We start from the raw sequence: 23,054 nt of genomic DNA, 5'->3' as shown, positions 1-23,054 counted from the left end.
AGCAGTTGATCACTTCAGACCCATTAGGACACATCTGGATCTCATGTTGCTCAGGCCGAACATTCAGACTATTCTGCTTCCTTACTGTGATTTAATTGTGTCATATCAATCCTTCTCAATTATTTAATTCCAGTCTCCTGACAGGGGAGCAAGGTGCTTAACCAATTATCTCTGTAAGGATTCTATTCTTTGACCGCCAGCTGAGTGACTGCTCCTGTGGAGAAAGGGATACCTAAGATTTTCCAGATCATATTTTAAGTATTTCTGATACTCTTATCCAGAGCCACTTAGAGAGAAAGCGGTGGTAGAATAAGCTTTAGTTCCTAGAGCTCCAACATCACCGGAAAAAAGTAAGAATATAGAAGGGGGACTAAAAATAAAAAAGTTAAGAACAAATTAGAGTGAGCTGAGGTGGAAGATGAGGAGAGAGATTACGATTATGAAAGAGGGCGGTTCGAGGCTGTGGATGGGGAATGGCTCTGCCTTTTTCACCAGCAGCAGAGTCCTTCCACTTTTTTGTGCCTATTTGTGCTGATTCATTATGGCCCACAGGCTTTCACTGAGGAAAAACCTCTGAAATTCATAATTGCAAATAATCCCTTGGCGAGCTCGGTGCCACAGTGTCATATTTCCTTTAATTTAGATGCTTCCTGGAGTCTCGCAGGAATACACCAACTTCTCAGCAAATAAGTTCTTTGATCAAGGAGGCCGCTGTGTGAAATGCAAACTAGTGCTCGTTTTCCTTGACTCAGACCGTCCTATTTGCACAGCAGGCAGCAGAAAACCAAATGTACTGTATACAGTGGGATATTTTTACTCTTCAGAACGCCTGATGTTTCTGGTGACCTCTTTCTCTTTCCCTCAGTCCCCCCCTTGTGCCTAAGAAACGTGGAAATTAAACTTTCCACTCTGTAATGCCTCGGAATTTGTGGAGAGACCGTCACATTTGCATATTCAAACTCCCATATGCAGGGAGTTAAAAGCTTTGAAATTGTTGATTCACGACCTGCTCTCCACTGCCACACTCAACTCCAACTTTACATATTCAGCTTGCGTCGGCTCTAAAGAAACAGCAGCAAATTTATCAGCATTTTGTTTGTTTCGTCCAACAACAGATTCTAAGCTCTATGAATAATGCAGCCTCCAGGGGCCGCTAGCAGGGTTTTAGACTTTTTAGCCATTTTCTTTCTACCTCTCGGTCCCTATCGATCTACTGGCAGTCTAGACTTAGTGATGAAATACCACTGTGAAAAGGACTATGACCAAGACAGCTGTAAACGTGTCACCTCTGCCTGTCCGGCTCCGCGGGGCCTCAACAATGTCTGTGTAAACGTCTCAACTGGAGGCCCGTTAAAGGCCAGGTTAGTTTTACAGCCAACAAGAACATAACAAAACCTGTTGGTCAAGTAACTTCACTTATCAATGTGAAGTAGAAGAGAAAAGCTGGACTGCGTGATTATTTGATTATTTTGTAAATGTTTGCTTTTGTATGCATGCACACTGTAATCTGTCAGAAGCGTTATTAGGGCTGTAGCGCCGTCAGGAGTGGAGGGAAGAAGAAGAACGACAGAGCAGAAGAGAGAAAGATAAGGCTGCGGAAGTAAGAGACAGTGAGATACTTCACAGAATGTATTGATGAACTGCGCTGAGCAGTTAGCATAGCATACATCAGTTAGTCGAATGAGCCGAACGGACACATTCGCACTATGAGAGTCCGGGCTTGTAATGGAATTTTAGATGAGCAGCAGCACAGTGAGAGCAGCTATACCTCGGGCTCAGTCGGGGGAAGAAAAACTTTAACATTAAAACTGTCAGTGCTGCCGGGGGTTGCCAGATGTTGCAGCGGAAACAGGAAAAACCCCAGCTGCCAAACAGCCAGCAGGAGTCATCAGGAGGTGTGATGGCATTTTTAGTGTAAACTGAAAGAGTCCTCCATCTCCAGTATTCCTGCTACATAAAAACAAGGAGACTCTTGTGATGCTAATGAGCAAAACTGGCAGCTCAAACAGATCGGATTTGCCCTCAAGCTTTTTTGCGTATTTTGAATATGTTTATAAAAAAAAAACGATGCACTCGCAGGTTCGGTCGTCACATTTTACTGCATGTAACAATAAACCACTGCTGCCTTTAACGCTGCCCTCGAGATGAACTGTTTGGGAAGCATTTTCGTTCTCTTTGTGTGAAGTTACTGGAATAATCAGCCGGGTTGAGAGAAATCGAGTTCTGTGGTCTCGTACGGACGTTCAATTAGACTTGATAATGCTGGAGAGAAGAAGAAGGGCCCCCCCGAGAGAGAGGCCTGCGAGACAGACGCACGCGGCCAACACAGTTCAAATTGTGGGAAATGAGTCAGTGGAAGACATCTAGTGTTTGCAACGTGACAGATCTCATTACCAGATGACTGGAAGCCGCTTGTCAACGGCTGACAAAGTTCAATGTCCACATTTCTCTAAGGTTAAAAGGGGCTCTGTGTTCTAATATAAAGGAATATACATCGAAAAACCTGTTGCTATGATAGGGTGCACTGATTCATTATCATTTAAAAAGACATTGCATACAGATTTCCAAGTCCTCTCTTCTGCTTCTCTCTGGAGCTTCAGCAAGAACTGACAGCTTTAACCTGCCTCATTGAATATTAATGATGCCCCCCTCTGATTGGCTGACTGCATTTTGAGTGGCACTGACCAGGTCTACCTGCCGCTGGAGCATCACGGAACTCGCCTGCAAACACAATGGCTGCAGGGCTCCAGCCGGCAATGTCTATCTCATGATTAAAGAAAGATGAGTATCACTGTTAACTCCACCACTGTGCATTCATGTATAGTTTTGTATGCTGTTTAGCCTTTTATATGAGAATGAGTGTGTTAGTGTGTATTGCATGACAAAGCCCTGAAACCTTCCGCAGCGTGTGTGTGTGAGGGTTTTGGAACACAAATTAATCAGTGTGTGAGGCGACCATTAATTAAAAACTCCCACTTCCCCCTGAACCCCACTCCTGCATGTGAGAGTGTGCAAATATGCCTGCATTGGTATGCACGTCACTGCCGCCCAGTCTCAATAATCATGACTCTGCATGGGAACTTGCACAGCACCACTTCATACTGCAAACCGCAGCTGGGGTTTATTCCAACTTGTCTCAGACATTTTCGACTGGGACCAACAGCAATAACTGGTCTGTCCATACGTTGACTGCATTCATGTTGTTATTTCTACAACATGAATTCAGTTGTACAAATTCAGGGTGTGATACTAAATAATTCAGTGACCACAGAGATTGCACACCTCTGTTTACATCTTCCTCAGCTTAACACAGTAGTTCATGATTTTTTTTTTTTTGGGGGGGGGGGGTGGGGGGGTGGGGGGGGTTCCACTTGAATAAACTGCGTTCACATAACAAACAGTGACATTGCTGACCCACACCTCCGACACTGACAGACTCTTTGGGAAAATACATTACTCACCCAGCTAATCAGATTTCACACCTTCAGCAAGGTCATCTCTTTTTTATCCCCCCCCCCCCCCTCAACTCTTCTGTGTTTGCAGCTCTCCCTGTGATCACAATTTAATAATCACACGGAACATCCAGGCGACTGCAGGGGGCCCCGAGTGTGTATGTGTTTTGTTTTTTGTGTGCCTGCGAATAAACTCAAGCTCTGATGTTACAGCAGAGTCACAAGTAACAGTGGGTAGGTGAAAAAGGGCAGGAAATGAGGATGAGGCACAGATGCGAATGAAGAAGAAGAAGAAGAAAAGGCTAGAGAAGAAGAGTGGGCATTGAAAGAATGGAGCGGAACAAATCAGCAGAAGAGGCTGCTGCTGTGAGAGCGCCATGTCTCCTGCTTTGAAGTTGACTGCATGTTTCAGTCGCTGCTATACATTCGCACTAACCCAGTTTCCTTCTCTCAGTTTGGAAACAACACACGGAGCCGACTATCAAACAGGTTATATAGTTTTCCTTGACTATCTTTTTTCGACAGCTCTAGGGAGAGAAAAACACAACGCCTTGTGTGTCGCCGAAAACATCACACACCCGACAGGAAGTGGAAGGAACATTAGGTAACTGTTGTTTGGAACTGTTGATTTTATGACATTGTTTACAGCTTTGAGAAGATTGGAATAACAAGAGGAGATATAAAGCCTCAGATTCACATTTTCTTTTACAGAAAAACCACATTCAGGTTCTTATATTGCCGTTTTACTTAATTGTGATTCAATCACCCACTCCTCATCTTTTTCCTCCGGTCCCCTTTCTCTCTTCCGTCTCCCTCCCCTGTTCCTCTCTGCCTGCCATACCGCCCTCTCCCCCTCTGGTATGGTCACAGCTGATTTCGAGCCATTTAATCCCGATTACAGCTTCAAAGTCCCAGTTGACACCATCAAGCTCCAACTTGCTGCGTGTGTAAATGTGTGCATGAAGCAGCAAGATGCTGATGCAACAAATCTGTCGGCAGTGTGATGTCTCTACGACATTGTGTTTGTGCTCGTTTGTTGTGTAAGCGCGTGGGTGTGGGTTTCCTACATGGGAGCAGAGTCTTGAGCTGGAGTGGCAGTTTAAGTCAGTAAGTCATGTTAGCAGGAAACAATATGTGAGATTGTTTTGCCCACAGAAAAGACATTTTTGTGAGTGATAATGTACTGTGTGTGTGTGTGTGTGTGTGTGTGTGTGTAAGTGAACAGCTTAGTGCTCAGTGGCTGTAAACATGGACCAGTGTTATGTCATTTTAACAAGGCGGCCCTTCTATCTCGGCTCCTCTTCACCTGAAAAACATTTTGATTGAGGTTATGAATCTCCCATTGTCTTTCTAGACCTATTGGAGACTTGAGAAATTAGCTTTGTTCAATTTTTTTTCAAGAAATCTGCATTGTTGTAGTTCATTCAAGTTTTTGCTTGGTGATCACCAGATATACTACTTAAAATAGCCCAACTTATTTTCCAGTGGCCACACAAACCAACCAGGGCCTGCACGGGGGAAACACACCTGACGGGTGGCACGCAAAAAAGTTGTGCAATTGGTTAAAATTCACATGTACGGGCATGGGCGAGAATGACCTAAATACGAGTGGGCAGAAGGTGAGAGTTAGAGTACGTATGCTTCTGCTGTGTCATTTCACACAACTGAGCCACAGAGAAGAGCCGACAAGGTGGCCAGAGCCAATGTGATGTGAGTGTCTGTGTGTGTGTATCGTGTGTGTTTAATCCCAGGTGACCGGTCGGGTCATGGGACACATGATGAAGGGGTCCAGGCCAAGATAATTGTGGGTAACGGGTCAAGTCCAGAGTGGAGCTCTGAACTTTTGCATAAATGGACTCGTTTAGGACTCTGCCAGTGAGAAAAAATGTCTCCACATATCAATATTCATAGAAGTGTTTCCACAAATATTTCTATTAACTTTATCTTCATTTGACTTCTGAAAAATATGCACAATACCTGCAGTGTCATTGAAGTTCACAGAAACACAGACACCTTTGAACTGACAGACAGAAGCTGCGCAGTTCAAAGTGTTTACTGCTGTTAAAAGTTAAACTGCAAATGAGCAGCAAAAGAAAAAACAGGATCCTTTATACTTAGGGGACAGGAAGTTGTTTTTAGGTGTTGCATTTTGCACCACAGCGCTTCATCTAAGAGTTATCATGCAGTATGTAAACCTGTCAGCCCGGGATGAAACACATTTATCTGCTGTGTATTTGAAATTTTAATACTTTAGAAAGCTTATATTTTACATCATGATCTCTTTTCAGAGTCAGCCTCCTTCCCTGCTCGTGTGACACTTCACAAGAGGTAAACAACCATGCCTGTCGTCTCTCTGTTTTTATTCCCCTCCTCAAATTATTGTATCACTACCGACCAACTTTCGACTCTTTCTTGACTTTCTCTCTTTTCTTGTCGACCTATATTCTCCTTTGGTTAAAATGTGACCCTTGTGTCCAATCCAGTCTGAAACGCCCCCGTACTCCCTCATCCATCCTTCAGTCACCTCATGCGAGTCTTATCTGTTCTCCCTCACTTTCACTAACTGGATTTGCACGTTGCATGATCTCTCATTCAATTTGTCTTTTTCAGTGTAGACTAAAAGTACAATGTGCACGTAGAGATAATCGCACACACAATTACAAGACTGTCTATGTGATTAAGTGCCACGCAATTGGTTGTTTAGAGGTGTGAAATGATAACGCAGTTCCCAGGGACACAGTGTGTGTGTGTGTCTATGACAATGTGTGACAAACAGAGTGTGTGAGTCCAGACGAGTGTGTGTCTGCACATCTCAGTCCTCCCGCTGATAGGTCACTCAGTAAACACTGAACGAATGATCCGGGGATGGATCAGTGCTTCTGCATCCGTCTGCTGTTAACTCCAGATGTGGTGGAGGGAAAAGGGCACATCTGGGCTCATCCTTACTGGGGCAGCACAGATCTCACAATGACGGAACCAGCGAGGAAGCAGGAAATCAAAGCTGTTAATCTAATGATATTCAATTTTATTTTATTTAACATTTACAGTCCAGCGAGGGATGACTCAATGTTCTGTTAAAATACAGACACTTAAGGAGAAAGACAGTTGTTAGGAAACTAAACAACTATAAAAGCCATTTAAAGTAAAGTGACCTTATACTATGGGATGAATGACTTTGACGTTTACCACTCTGCACAGTGTACCTCATTTGCAAAATATCTAAGCTTCTCTTTCATTAACTCACGGGAAAAACGGTCGGAGAACTTTTTGGTGAAGCATGTCCAGCCTGCTGATTTATTTCTACTCGTGAAATAAATGTGAGCTCCATTTGGGGGGAAATTAAACGGTCCTCATAGTTTAATTTTCTCCGGGCTAAAGAAATAACTCGATTTGACTAATTACCACAATTCCTCAATATAATCAGCAAAGAAGGGCAAAGATGAAGGATTCTGTAACAGGACTGAACATCAAGACAGAAACAAGCGGACGATGGGAAAAACGGATCAAACAAGCACAGTGGACTGAAAACATTGAAGATGCAGAATCTATTCATTTCATCCTTATTTCTTCTGAATCCCTTGAGTTGTGGAGACAGAGAAGCAGATAAATAAGAGTGTGACAGTGAGGACGGTCACCCATAACAATGAGCTCCTCCAGATACGTGGTCCAATAGATGAGCAAACGCTGTTTTGGCAATACTTGAATCCTATCGGACAGAAGTATAAAGATGCTGCTAAGTTAAGCAAGAGAGCAACGTGGTGATGGTAAGATGGGATACTAGCCTGTGATCTGGCAGACTAGAATGAAGTGAAGCAATGTTTCTTCAAAGAGGCTGGGAAGATGGGATCACCAACACACATACACACACACACAGAGAGAGAGAGCAACAACCTCAGGTCCCCTCAAACACTCTGCCTTTTACAGATGTGGTGTAAAGGTGAACAGTAATGAAACCATGCTGCCTAAAGCGAAGCCCCCGGTGTCACAAATATCACTTCGAACTGAACTTTGAAGCGTTTCTGTCTCTCTCTCTCTCTCCTCCTCTCCCCCCCAGTACTCAGTTGGTTGATGTCTCCCCCGTGCTGGACTTATATCGACTCTGCAGACCAAAGTTGTATTTCTGAAAGTTTCTCTTTTGCCTTCTCTTCCTTTTGGATGCAGGTATTCCATCTTTACTTTAGCATCACTCAAAACACACACTCTTCACCTTCTCTTTCTGCAGCTCGAAGCGTGATGAATGGCTCGCCCTCTATGCAAACACACAGAGAGGTCCACAGACACACACTGAACTGCACTAAACAGGTGCGCACACAAACACACACACACACACACACACACACACACACACACAGGGAGATAAACAGAGCTTTTTGAAATGCCAGACTTAATTCCACACAACAGTGGAGCCGCGGCAATTTATCAAGTGTCAACCGCGCAACTCAAACTCCGCGTGGTGCACTCCGGTTTTCAGTTGAATGTAAAGGTTAGGATACATTTTTATTATCCAACCAAACTCAAAGAAAGATCTAAAAAAGTCTGGTGCGGCCCTTGTCGGATTTCAGCTGTATTTTTCCTTCAATGCCTGGAAAAGGAAAAACAACAAGCCGGAGTTTACGAGGGTTGTCAGCCTTCAGCGTCATATCTCTGTGAACAGACCGAAGCTTTAATAGGCCTTGAATTTGTTGCCAGCTCTTTGGGTTCTTATTGGTCGCATTCCAACACAGCACGGGCGGCACTCCCCAAGGCCACTGGTCGCAAAACACACAGACAAAAGGAGGGAGCGAGGCACGATTCTTGTTCTCGCCTGGTTACCTTTGCCACGTCGATGTACAGAGCCTCCTCACAGATCTGTACACGTGAAATGCACAGGGGTCCCCTTCAGCAAGCAGCTGCTAATTTATACACAATGTAACAAATCAACTTCTACATGCTACATCTGGGACTTGTGGAATGACTCACTGGATAACGTGCGCTTCCCACATCAAAACAGACAAATCTGAACTCCAGCAGAATGTATAAATATCTCAAGTCGTGGACAGCACATTCATTACTTCAATTCTGGTTCATGCAGGTTATAAGGGAGCCATCTGGTTTTTCGCTGTAGGAAGATAATCAGTGACAAATCTGAACTGGTGATGCCAGATGGGAGCAGTTAACTAGCTGGTCGGCTAGGAAACGTGGGCTGCCCAGTGTGGTGTGTGGTTTCAAGCCGGCACCGAAGCATTTCATGTACCATTATGGAGGGTGAATAAATAGTTGTTTAGCAGGCGAGGATGCATCTGATGAAATGAAATGGGGATTTGGAACGAGGGGAATATCAGCAGGACAACATGTTATGTCCACTTACTTTGAGAAATGGTGCCTATTGAAGGTCTGCTGGCTCGTTATGCATTTGTTGAGAGCATAAGGCTCATGATGGGGAAAAATTGAAAGAAAAGATAAAAACATAATATTTTCTTTAACTGGACTCAGGATGGATGAACTCAAGAAAACAGGTAGAGGCTCTGTAACCTGTTTTTATTCTTCTACTTGTTGTGGTTTCAAAATCCTTTGTCATCCAGCCAGTGTGGTCGGATCATGTCATTATCTTTCTATAAATTCCAGAAATTTATGTCTGGGTGTCTGGCTACTTATCTCCAGAACCATTCACCTTATCGGCGTCACGCACACTTGGCGTGTTTGGTTAAGGGCCCAGGGGAAATTCAGTGTTGGGTGTTTAGCTCAGATTTCAAAGTCCTAGTAAAGAGCTGCTATAGCCGCAACGACTCTCTTTGCATCAATCTACTGTATTCCACTTCAAGTTGTATCAGCCCAGACACAAAGGCTTCTGTGTTGCTTGTTTGCAGCACACACTCTCCTCATTGGCACTTTGAGAAAAGACACCAAGACAAACCCAGGGTTGTTACTGAGAAACAGGTGTTTGTGTTGTACAGACTGATTTCAATAGCAGCCACTATGAGGTGAATGAGGTGAATTAAGTTGACTTCCCGCCGTCTGTTTACATTGAACCACAGCAGCGAGGACAAAGGACAGTGTCCTCAGGCCCGTCAAGTCCTGGCTGACAAGAAACTCGTTCTCTCTCTATCAGAAGGGAATTTAATCTATTAAATCTGTGCTGACAGTTTGTAAAGTGCGCTCCAAGTTAAATGAGAAATTAGAGTTGAGAAGACCAATTTGACTTGCAATTTCACCTCATCATGACTAATTCAAAAGAGACTGAGGAATTACTGACGGGGCTGATTGAATCAAGGGTTTCCACTTCCACCGGCTGCAGCGGCCCCTTTATTTTTTAACATGGCCTTAATTGTCATCTTGCTGACAGCCAGGTAGGAAACTCTGCAGGAAATCCAGCGAATAAGAAAAATGATTTGAAATAAAGGCATCATCCGGAACAAATATGCAAATACCCCCCGGTAGTGTTTGCATTTCATGGCTGCGAAAAGCACTCGACTTTCATTCTGAGGTATTTACACTCAAGTGAAGTAGCACATCAAACATTTTCTTCAACTTTGATTCGGGATAAAGAAAATATCCGAAATATATATTTTTTCAAACTATGCTGAATGATTTGCAAAACACCAAGTGACATTTCTTTGACATAAAGGAGTTTTTACTGAAAATTAATTACTAGTATTTCGACAAAGAAAAACTGTAACAAAGTCGTTTACAACTGTTTCACCTTAGAATGCAAAAGCTAAATTCCTGTGGACACCAGACCTAATTAATCCATATTCAACAACAACACAAAAAATCCTCTAAGACCTTGGCTGCCCAATGCAGAGTTTTCAGTTGTGGCTTGATTAGGAGCAACGCACCTTGAATCTCAATGTGTTGTTAAAAATAAAATGGAGCCATTTATCAGCTCCCTGCATGTGTTGGATCAGGCTCATCCTGATTGCAAATTGTTCACCTTTAATTGTAGGCTAGGAATTAAAGAGGCAAAAATGCAAATTGCGTGTGTGGAAAAACAGAGAGAGGAAATCAGAATGATAACCAGGACAGATCTGAGCACTGTTGATTCTTTGCTTCTACCTCGACAATTAACCGGCTTTGTGAAATGTCACAACACAGACAGCAGATTAGTTTTACTTTGGAAATCCACTGACATAAATAAAGTCATTATTTCCAGTGACAATATTATGCGCCACTTCATTATTATTACAATGGGTTTTACAACTTAAATCACACAATTCCAGAGAATCAAGTGACCTTTGTTTACTGCTGACTCTGCTGCTTTTGGCTTATTAAGTGTTCAAATATTAATACAGGACATGATTTAATTTCATAAGCCCTTAAATAAACAAGGCAGTGAATCTAAGGTCATGCAAAAGGTGAAGGAGACGTGATGGGGATTCTAACACAGTTTGCTTATTTGTCAGGTACATGAATTGACCAACACAAGCTCATTCTCAGTCTGGTAACACTTGACGCCACCTGTCAACAGCCGTTTACACCTGCTGACACGATTTAACACAACCTCCCTCAAACTCGAAGCCTCGGTCTTCTTTGCCCGGGATGTATCCTGAGGCAGTTTTAGACTGACGATGCACGTTTCCTTTTTCAAAGACTGACCTGTGCACAGACATGCAAGACTGAGCGTCGAAGAATACTGCAGCACGGCTTCAAGGTTACTTGTTGCTCTGCAGCTGAATCAGAGCACAGAGCCCTTCAGAAAGAGGTCCCTCTAATACTGGGGTGTCCAAACTACGGCCTGCGTGTCAACTGTGGCCCGCCATCCATTTTTTATTGGCCCTCATCAAATAACATCATATATCATTAAATAACAATTTAGTAGCACTTAAATGGCACATACTTATAGCACTTTGTAGTTTTGCTTTATCTTTGAAGAAATTGTACTTTCTTGATTCTTGTTGTTCTGGGTTTGTACCCTTGGGTTTGAATGCACTTATTGTAAGTCGCTTTGGATAAATGAGGCAGATAAATGAAATGTTATGGACTGGGGCCCACTGTATTTCACTACTCAGTTTAGACACTAAACACCTAACTCACCCCTGACCTGCCAGCTGTCCCTCAGAACGCTGCCAACCCCCGCCCTGAGCGACACAATTGAGGCGCAATCTGCTTAAGGTCAGGGGGGAATGGCGGCGTGAGTGGCCCAGACCATTGTATTTTTTTCTGTATGTGGCCCTCGGGATAAAAAGTTTGGACACCCCTGCTAATAACATCTCCCCGAAAAATCCCAAAAGGCTTCCCAGGTCGGGATCCCCCTGTGGTACAGGACCATTTCAATTGCTCTACACCATTAACCTTACTGCTCAGGATCAAGTCGATAACAGCAGACCAGTACCAGAGGACAACAACCAATTTGAATCATTGCTGTCGTAAAATAATCTCTCCTCATGTCAGACATCCAGGGCTATTAACAAATTATCTTGAAAGTATCAACTGAGATAGCCAGACGCACAGGAAGTCATACATACCTCAGCCCGCGGGAAACAATGGGTACTTAACATGCAAATAAAAACAGGAATACGCCCGCGCTGCCGAATGTCCTACCTTGACCCCTCGTACTCTGAACTCGGCCAGGGCACGGCTCATCTTGGAGGACGCTGTGTGCAGGTCCTTCCCGCTGGCAATGACCTTCACCAGCAGGGAGTCGTAGTGGGGCGAGATGATGGCGCCCTGGAAGGCTGAGGCGCTGTCCAGACGGATACCCATGCCTTCGCCGCTTCGGAACACCTGGTAAGAAAAAGGGACAAAAAGTGAGGGAATAATATCTCACGACAGAAAAAAACAAGTCTTTAGCTTCACTATTAAATCAAACAAATATTGAAAATATGTTTTGTTGTCTTGATTAACATGCTGAAGTGAGGGTCGGTAAATTGCAACGAATAATTATTCAGCAGCACCATGTGGATATAATTTGGAGGCAGAGAAGTGAAATAAATAAATCAACAGTGTACAGTATCCCTGTGGATATTACAACAGATGATGCTGCTGCTGTTATTGACAAGAAAGTACACACTCGCACATTTGTCAATTTAAGATTTTGCGTTTTCTTCAGGGATCGTATTTGACCACTTATCTCAGTCTGTGTATGAAACTAATATTTTGGTCATGAGTAACTGCTCTACCCCAGTGATCGGTTTTATTTACAGTGCTTAGGAGATAATACTGGCACAAGCTCCTCTAATCAACTGTCGGAGCTAACTAGAGAGTCTCTGATCAATCCTCTGTGCCGGAGCTCATCTCTTCAAAGGTTGACAGAAGCAGGGATGAAGGAAGATAATCCAGTCTTGGACCTTTGTCATCTCTCGCTCAGGCTTTGCCACTCCTTATTTCAAGTTGTAAAAAAAAAAAAAAAAGATGTGAAAAGGACAGAAACTTTGAATATTTCCCAGAGCACAAGATGAGAGTGATGCAGTTTTATTGCGGTGGAATATGTCAGTGCAGTGGTGCAGGGTATCCTCAACAGCATTTGTTAATGGCTTGTTATGTGAACAATGCAATGAAAACGACAAGCGTGGATGAACCTGCACTTGGAAGGCACCGGCAGACGGACGAGCGAGAGGAGCAAACTAAGGAGAGGAGTGAGAGACAAAGACGCTCGACTGTTCCAAACCACTTGGCAGGAGAGCAGAGGAGGGAGGAGAGGAGATGTGAAGAGGGAAGTGAGGACCGGCCAACGCCACAACATATGGGGCCCCTCGAGGGCTGGAAAGGTAAGATGAGTAGAAATTATAATTATAACAATGTTGTACCGAGACGATGATACACTCGAAATATTTCAGACAGTGAGCGGGGCCGCCAACGTTTATGACCCGCAATATTTTCGCTCTTAAAGCTCTAAAGCGATTCTGCCATCGCTCCTCAGGCAAATTATCCAAATACTGTATTCCCCTCAATTAATCACGAGCTACACATACACTGTAAAACAACCTCAGTAAATTGTTCTAAATAATCTGACTCGAAAAAAACAAAGCTGATTGGAGGGTTGTTACAGCGGCAGACCTATTTTATTTGAAAGGTTGCAAGTCGACCACCGGCTACAGCTTCTCAAAGCAGGCAAGTGGTTTTCCTTTCTACTCACCATAACAGGAGTACCAAAGAGTAACGATAGATGACATTAATGGTACCAGGTGTCATTCTGAGCATAGTGACGGGTGACAGACGGCTCGTAGTATAACAGCAAATGTGAACGGACAACTTAGCATAAGGTTGCTAACAAGCCCCTCAATTATTAATAGAAATGTATGCATGAATAAGAACACACATGCAGGGCTACAGCAATATGTGGTGCAACAGCAGGAATGTAAAATGTTAAATGTTAAACTGCGTTCAGCGATCAATATATCTTAACATGAATCTGAATAAAGAATGAATGCTCGGTATGTTTGATCCTTTTTCCTTCTGTTTTTTATTGCACATGAAATGGAAGCCAAGTTGAAAGAGACTCTACATTCCGCTGTAAATGTGAGGGAGCGGGGGGAAATCAGCACGTATGGGGCTGCTCGCGAAAGACGACACGTATATGTAATATGCTGTTTCAACTCTCAAAGCCCCAATTTCCCAGGTTGTGATTTTCATGAAGCCCCCCTCCGCTCGCCTTTGATTCTAAAAGCCGGAGGACGGTCATCAGAACTTCATGTGTCGCCGAAGCACAGCTCAAAGCTCGCTGGAACAACACGCGCTGATTTGCACGGGATTTCAATTCAAAAGAAATAGTTTGAAGATCATCATTAGAACGGAGCACTTACAATTTTTAAGCGACTGCTGTTGTACCATTTCTCAGGGCTGGAGGTCTAAATTCACTTTAAACTCACTTCCTTTGTTATTCAAAATGATTTCTCTGGCTCTTATCGCGTTGATTGCTTTAACAATACAATCATTTTATTCATTAAATCTCTATTATTTGAAACTGAAGTATGACTGGAGAGTCTAAGTGAACCGGTCACGGACAAAATAAACAACAATATGGTGAAAGCATTTGCATAAATATCCATGTGTCGAAATGCATTGGCCAGAAATGAGGCAGGCAGATATAAATGGATGTGCACATAACAAAGAGCCGCACGGAAAACATGTTTCCAGCCTTTAAAAACAGAGCGGTGTTGTTCTGAATTGAATTCCTCACTGTAAACACTCTTGTCTCGCTCGTGTCAGGAGATTAATCAAACGTGCAGCAAGACGGATGTTTGTGTTGCAGCTGCTGCACAAACATATACAAACATATATGTAGTTGATTGAAATAAAAAAAAGGAGGAATGTGGAGCTGTAGTTATTGGAGCCACTCAGACAGAGGTTGTTTCACAGGGAAAAAACTGAGGAAAATACACTGGATGCACAATTTAAAGGCTCCTGGATGGAGTTAATGTTTCCAAACAAACTAGATCTCACTCGATCTTCTGTACGAGAGAGTTTCCAGTAATTTATTCCAATTAACAAATATATTTTTGCTCGCTTTTTCTTATTAAGCCGTATTACAAGCATTTCTCTATTTATCTTTGTCCACTCTGCGGTAATGAGGGATACCATGCTATAATGATGCGCTTTTGTGAATATTAAGTATATTCATCTTGCCTCTGGGGCTCATGAGCATACGCGACGAACGCTGTGACAGCAACACCCTGCAGCGACAATAGGGGTGCCTTTATCTCCCGCTCAAACCCAACGAGTGCCACTAAAGATCTGGTAACCACAGAGGGACACGGAAGAAAGAAGCAAAGAGAAATACTGTACAGGCTGAGCTGAATGAAAAGACAAGTGCCGTGTTAACAATTGAAGCCAAGGTGTTAGCTTCTCTCTGCCCAGGGCGCTGTCTAACAAGAAAACCCAACCCGCTCCTCTCCCTCCCTGTCCACGGCGCGGTCTCTCTCCGTCTAACGTCTCACCTCCGCTTCTCTGCCACTGTCCAGATTGTCGCAGGTAATAATAATTTCAGTCAGAAGATGCTAAATGGTCTCGCTGACACACGCTTGAACTGACAGGGTCCTCTTATTTGTTGCCCTGCACACGTATCCACACACAATACTGCCATCCTTCTCTTTGTCTGCAGTAATCCACTATTGTCCCTCTTGTTTTCCTGTAGATTCATCAGTACTGCAGGGTTACACAAACACGTGTACACAAACTGCAGTCAGGGATCCAGTGTCCAGGTGGTGAGTTTGCACTAAGGATCTCATTGTGTTTAACACTGGTTAGGTAATCAGGTTATTTCTCCTGTCACCGTCTACAACCCCTGTGGCTTTATCTCTGCTTGAAGCATAATGCACTCCTCCACTCCCTCTGCAGCAATCACTGTACTTCAGTGCTGTTTGTTTTTTGACAACGTATGAAGGAGTGCTGGTCGACTACAAGCACATTACACATCCACGCTGTCTGGGCGGCTGTTCCGAGAAAGAAAGCAAAACGCTTCTGTTCGGGAACTCAGTGGATTTTCCCGACTGGAGGCCATGAATCTTCAAGACTGTCAAAATGGCTTCTCGATGGCTTTCAAGGGCCCGGGTCATAAAACATACTGAGTGAGGTAGAAAGTGGTAAATCAGGAAAAGACTGAAAAGCCAACGGCATGAAAAGTTTCACTTGACCACACTGATATGTGGCCATACAAAAACGCAAGAAAACAGTGTGTGTGTGTGGGGGGGGGAATAGCCTGCAAGAGTATTTGAACAATTATTTTTGGAAGGATTAAACGTGTCATTCTGAAGTCCACATTACTTTTGGAAACTGTACTATCAGTGATTTGTAGCGTTAATCCAACAATATTGAGATAAACCTCATATGAATCACAACAGGAGAGTCTACGTGCTGCAACTCTTCACAGGCATAATATCACACTTGTGTTGGGAGTTATATCGAAACATAAGAGATGACTCTCTAAATACAAAACGAAAGGAATCTCATCTCCCAGTCTTTATTCGAGGAGCTCGAGTCCTGACATTGCTTTCATAGTGTGCAATACTTTCTTTCATTTCTAAACTGACATGAGTTGAAGACTCTTTGTTTAAAAATGTAAAGAGTATGGGCCAATAGAACTGATTCAGAAAATGCCCTGAGATAACTTGAACTGGGAACTATATTTAAATACGTTTGACAGGTTACAAACGGTTTTCAGAGCGCAGCTATTCAAGAAAACGCATTTTCCCTGAATGAATACGTTTCCGTTAGGGTCATTTTGTTGCGTAGCAACTGGATGCAGGCTGTAAAACCAAAAGAATATACTGAAAGATACTAAAAGATTTCTTTTTATTTTCTATTAGTGAAATTTCAATATCACACAGGTGCAAACTTGTAACACTGTAAACATTCTTTTCAAACTCTATACTATGCATTTATATTGCATTTTACTTCTTTATAATAAGGTATAATATAAGTTTAATATTAATATTTTTCTGTCGTCCTTTTAAATTAATTTTCCGCATAGTCGGACTTGTAATGGATTATGTTATCTTATATTATTGAGTAAGGTTTAGATGAACCAGAAGTTGGGTGGTAATTCCCTGGGGTTAGAAATTCATATTCATTGGTCTATTGTTAATATAAAGAAATACATACTATTGCAACTTTAAGGTCAGTTATATATTTTAATTATGTATTATTAATTGAATCGTTAATATTAAAGACATATCTTGTCTGGTGGGGGGATCATGCGTTGACCTACATTATTTTATTCACATTCGCACTGGAGTCTTTTATTATTAATTGCCGGTCGTCTCTGGAACTCTACGTTTCCACTGTGAGAATTAAGTGCGGAAACGTTTAATTTCAAAATCGATTCAACTCAGTCAGACTTGTACCGGACCAATCACTGAGTGTTTCGATGACAAATGACCCACCGCCTCGCCAGACTCAACAGCGTTTGGTCGATATATGAAATGTGCTTTTAAAGACCTTTCAGTACACATTGCTGCCTGCTTACTTATTGGAGAGCCGGGTAAAAACAATTGCTCAGAGAAATCGAGTAGAATAACCTTGATTCGGGGTCTTAAGTGATTTCTACCAATAACTGAACGAGATCCTTGTTACTTTCTAATCCCATTTAGGAGCTGTAGCACGGTAATGGCTCGGACCCTCAGGCTCCTTAAGTGCACCCATGACCAGATTTAACAGTTAGCTTGCTTTTATAATAACTCTCAAAGGCACTCTCCGAGCCATTCACCATTTAGTTCATCTCTCCTTCTATTCACGTCTCTAATATCCCTCGTTTCTCCCCCTCCCGAACCGCTCACCTCCTTACTGACTTTCAACTCCCTCTCAGTGTGGCTGCTCGGCAATTTAAGCTCCCATTCTCTCTCCACCGGCTTTTGTTTACATACAGAGTTGAAAGAGGCAGCACACATTCACTGGAAGCTACTGTATGGGGAGGGCACACTGTGTTCCAGCTCTACGTAAGAAGCAGAAAGACAGAAAGTGACAGCGGTATCCCAGCTCCGACTGATAGCATATCAATTAGAGAGGAAGAGGAGCAGACGGAGAGGCAGAGGCGCGGGGAGGTAAAGAGAGTTATGAAAGGGAAAGAAACAAAAACAACACAGGGAGAAGAGGAGAGAAGGGGATGTAAGTGCCATGTTAATGTTTGAAGCCGGGCTGCGTGGATGAATCATGGCGGGGAGAGTGGTTGTAGGTGAGGGAGGTGAGGGAGGAGGAGAGCGACGGGGAGGACAGAGGTGAAGAAGAATACAGTTTGTTTGCAGGTAATTGCTTTTGGCTACAGAATCCCAGTGCTTCAAACAGTAGCGCTTTACACTTTGTTCCATCGTGAAAACTTTATGGTTTTTGTGCTTTTTCTCTGCGCTCAGACGAAGCTGGTGTAATCTGCATGAGGCTTAATATCACAACCAGTGACAGAATTGGTTTTCATTAAAAAAGTTTTCAGGGGGGTTGGCAAACCACGCCACGAGAGGAACCTCAAACACAAACAGAAATAAAAGCCTACTTTAAAATCATATTTTGAATCATTTGACACAGATTCAAACTTCATAATGTGGTCACCACTTTAAAAAGGACTCAGAAGCATCTTCCTACTTTTTCCGTCCACGGCTAAATGCGTAAGTGGGTTGACTCCCAAGGAATTTGCTGAGAGTTTGGCCCAGGCAAAATCTGGCCCTCTCCTGAGTTGAATAACTCAAGTTTCTAACTGGCTCCCTGGAATGACTGGGACGCATGTCTGTGTCAAGTAGCTTAGCGAGTTTAACACAATTTCCAATAAGGGAAATTGAGCTTCTATATCATTTACCATGTCAAAACAAACAATTCGAGATTCATGGGACTGGTGCTCTTTGTGTTCATAGTATTTGATTTTTTGGGGTTCTAACAGGGGACCCTGCACATAGAAAATCCCGGCATAGTAAAACCTTTTTGTCAAGCTGAATTAAATCCTACAGTTCCCAATGATATCAGACAGTTATAAATCATGGGTCAAGGACATTCTCTAAAGTGTGGGGATAACAGGGGACACGTTCAGGATCTGCAGCTCAGGGAGCAGATAAAAGTCTTACAAGAACAAAAGGTTCTCACTTCTGCCATTAGTGCTCACACATCTACTTACTTTGAAAACCAGCGCAATATGAACTTAAGTTTCATGAGTCTGCAGTGGAGTCAAAAGGAGAGACCACTTTAATGGGAAAGTGGTATCAGACTGGGGGAAAAGAAAAGCTGAAGGATATCTAGAACACCACTAGAGGGGGAAACCATTGGAAATACATGGGGAGAACAAACTTGTTTCAACTAGAATTACTGTACCACCCTGTAGTTGGTTCAGTAGCTGTGCAGTTTACATACAATTGTTTTCCAGACGCGTATGAGGTGACCATGACCTTCACCTAATCTGACCATTATTCTTTGATTCTGTGGGATGCAACTGTGACCAGGACATCTGTGCATCCAAATCAAATTTCATCTTTGAGTCCAAGTTAACATTTCTTCCAAATTTAAAGAAATTCCCTCAAGTCATTCTTGAGATATTGTGTTTACAGGACTGGGATGAATGGGGAAAAAAACTGAAACCATAATGCCTCGGGAGACTGGCTGTCGCTTGCAATGGGGAAATAAAAAACGACATATTGGTGAGCTCTGCCGGATGATGGGAATATTCAGTAGAAACTTTGCAGCTCGTGTGAAAGTAACTGGAATAAAGATTCATGTTTCAGCTCATCTCTTGAGATTCCACACGACTGCCGCCGCCCACACACCCCGAGTGTCCTACAGAATCCTCTTATCTACACAGAGTCGACGGTCTTCAGAGAGACAGTCGACTTAGTTATGCATTATTAGCGGCTTGGCTCAGCACATGAGGCTGTTAATCCAGCCAACAGATGGGAAACAAAGTTGACCATCAACTAGTGAGAGGATGAAAGAGACTGCGAGGAGTTTGTGCAACATGTCTTTTTTTGTTTGAAGGTTATACGCATTTAATTTTCGACTTCTATACATCGGCTTATATACCTTCCTCCATGTTTATCATCTGTCCTTTCCTACGGGATTTATTCATCACCAAACTGTCACCTATGTGAAACTGTAGGCTACGAGCATCGATCTACTCAAATATCGAATGCCACACACGAAAGCACATGTGCACACTGAGTTCCACTTTGCTTCAAATCATAAGAGAAGCCTCCCCTGTGAGTTAATAGCTTCACTGTATCCTGGTGACAAATATTTTCAGCCGTTCTAACTGGTTACCAACAGGCTGACTGGAGGCATATCTGTCAGGCTGTGATAAAAAGTCAATGCCCGTCTTCTCCAACCCTCCAAATCGCTCCCAATGCTCGAAACAAGGGAGCCGTGACCAATCCGATTTTAATAACAGTGTTAAGTACTGGTCCTTTGCCTCGGTAATAATTGAGGACACCACGGTGAAATCAATTTTGTAGCAATTTTAGACATTTTGAACCAAATGAGTTCTATTCTGTCCAGGAGTGGTCAGTTGGAGCAAGGCAGAGCCTGAGAAAAGCTGGTGGATGCTTTCCAGCCATAGTCCATTCAAGGTTGACCTCAGTGGTTTTATTGCAACATACACCATCAGGTTGCTCAAAGATCTCGGAATCCACAGACAAGCCCGGCGCCAGACAGTGAAAGGAACATCAGAGACTACAGGACGCTGCAGCCATTAGGAACACTAAGAGGGCCAATCAGCCTGTGGTGGGTCTGTCTTAGCAGTAGGTGTTTGTGATGAAAAGGCCGGAACACCCCATGACACAAAAGTACAGACCTGATGGTGCATCCCTAACATCCGTAAGCGAATATAAGCTGGTGGTTTGCAACGAACCATCAAGCTAATGACGAAGAACTTCAAAAAAACAAGGGATATTCACCATCTCGTCCTGTGTTCTAAAAGAAAAAGATGAAAACCGTGACGTTACATGATGAACTAACTGGAGAAACACTCGGTCGAGTAAACATCGTCCCGCTGTTGTTTCCACCCCTCAGGCTCTGCTGCCTCTTTATTATCTGGGGCTGTACTTGACATGTGCTTGTCCAAAGCTGGCACCGCTGTCGCTCAAGTCCCCGAATCCAAAAACACAACCGCACCGGCCCTCTCCTTCCATTTCAATTTCCCTCCTATCCTTTCAATTTCACCTTCATTTCCTGTCTGGATCCAGGGCCAATTTTTTTCGTCTTTTTTTTGTCATTCCACCCTATCTCACAAAAACCATTATCTACCTCACTCTCCCTCGTCCTCCCGCTCGGTGTCTGACTCCCCAGGGTTTCCTCAGGCTTTATTTATACTTTCATTCTTACTTCATTTAAAAAAAGACATTCTGCTTCCTTTCCTTGCTCCGGCTCTCGGTGTTCATTTCTCCGCCTGTCCTCTGGATCCCCCTAATCCCCGTCTTGTTTTGTCTCTTCCCACCACCACCAGTGCACTTGCAGGCCAAGGCCCAACATGTCTGCACGTGTGTCCTTAATAACAAACCATATTTCCAACCAGGTGCGAACTGCTTCTATTCTCTCAGCTCTGGAGACACGTGCCCGCTCGCTACAGCACGTACACAAGCCCTCCTTTTAGTCCCTTGTTGCCTTTCATCAAAAGGCTCTCTTTTTTTTGATATCCCGCTAAATTGGCTTCTCCTTTCAGTCCTCGCAGAGTGTGTGAGTGTGCGCGCCCCAGACCGAGGTATAATGACCCTAATGAGCACTAGAGGATCTCTGCTGCTCTCCAGTTTTTTCCTCCTTTTCATTTTCTCCCGTTTTCTTGCCCTCTGAATTTTCTAATCAATTACCGCTCATTCTGCCTTGCCTCCACTCCTCCTCAGAACGCTCTTTAATTCCCCCCCTCTCTGGTGCGATTCTCCTTAGCTCTCCTCTCATCGCCGCTCTTTTGCTCTGCCTCCTTTCATTTCCCCTCCACTCCAAGCCTCCCCTCTCATCGCCCCGTTCTCCACCTGCCACCGCTTTTGCTTGAATCATCCTTTTCCTGCCCTCCCTCCCATCCCATCTTCTCTCATCACAGATCTCTCTTCTAACGCAGCCACTACCCAACTCTTCAGATATAAGTAGGGGGAAAAAACAAACGGCTATAAATGCACAGCTGCAAAAAACAAAGAAGGTTATAGCCTAAGTTGCTCCTGTGTTGTCTGTTGCATAAACCAGTGACACAAACATGTGATCAACACACTCGCACATGGCACAGATGCCTGCTGTCTGCCCGCCCACCCACACAGGCACTCGTATCGCTCATGCAGTATTAAACATCAGTGTAACCATTAGAGTCGGTGGCAACCAGATGTCTGCGATGGCACTACAAGCTGTTTTGGGCTTCGGAGGTGCAACGGTTGAAGGAACACACGCACACAGACACACACACACAGACACACAAGTTGTCCAGATTTGGATGGACCTCTAGCCTCGCGGCACACGCTGGTTCAAGATGAGCTACATGCTCAAACTACGAATGTACAAGATTTTGAGATGTGGACGGAGGGATACATACAAATCCCCCTCAGCCATCTGGAGGACGTTACCATGAAGCCATGTTCCAGATGTCTGGGCCCAAGAACAGTGATGTCTCAACTCCATGACACCGCTCCGTCCAGGAAGAAGACAATTCGGCTTAATCAAAGATTCATCACCTCGGGGAAACTGTTGATTTGTTCAAGTTTAAATATTGAAAGCTTGCCGAGTGTCCTCACAGAGCATTATATGCAGCGAGAGCTCTGTGATGGCATAGCTGTACCTCCATTATATCCATTTGCTTTTAAATCTCCCGTTTAACTCGCACGTTTCAGGTCCACAGCTCCGCTACATCCTGTAATCTGTTGCCATGAAGTGGGATAACATTTTTATTTGCTTAATCTCAATAATTTACTGTATGCAAGCACATGTTATGACATTCCCATCAGCCTGCTTTGTATTTGTGTTAATTAGCGATATGAGAATGCTAATACGCCAAAGTGGGGCACATGGTAAACATTATCTGCAAATGTTTGCATTACAATTGCACTGTGCTGGGGTAATTCAAGTTAACACACTACAGAGCCGCTTTACAGACAGAAGAACTAACATGGCCGTCACTAAAACTGTGACAAATCGTAATTATATGAAAAATCAACAGCTCTGTCATGCATCATGTGTAACTCCGGGATACAGGTAGAGTTGTTACAGCCCGTCTTTTTTTTTTAACAAAATGATTTTTATTTCTGC

General features: G+C 43.5%; 1 protein-coding gene across 2 annotated transcripts in view; it reads right to left on the bottom strand.

The window, feature by feature from the left end:
- The window catches only part of pcxb (pyruvate carboxylase b), a 256,790-nt gene that overhangs the window by 123,205 nt on the left and 110,531 nt on the right, over positions 1–23,054 (bottom strand). For both annotated transcript variants that reach the window (XM_062384277.1, XM_062384278.1), the window contains exon 12: positions 11,970–12,152. In XM_062384277.1, the coding sequence (XP_062240261.1) occupies positions 11,970–12,152 (183 nt within the window). The remainder of the gene's footprint in view (positions 1–11,969; positions 12,153–23,054) is intronic.

This window comes from Platichthys flesus, chromosome 24 (assembly GCF_949316205.1).
Source record: "Platichthys flesus chromosome 24, fPlaFle2.1, whole genome shotgun sequence".
NCBI classification, from domain to species: domain Eukaryota; kingdom Metazoa; phylum Chordata; class Actinopteri; order Pleuronectiformes; family Pleuronectidae; genus Platichthys; species Platichthys flesus.
Note: the sequence above shows the minus strand (reverse complement) of the source record. Positions and strands in the feature narration are given on the sequence as shown.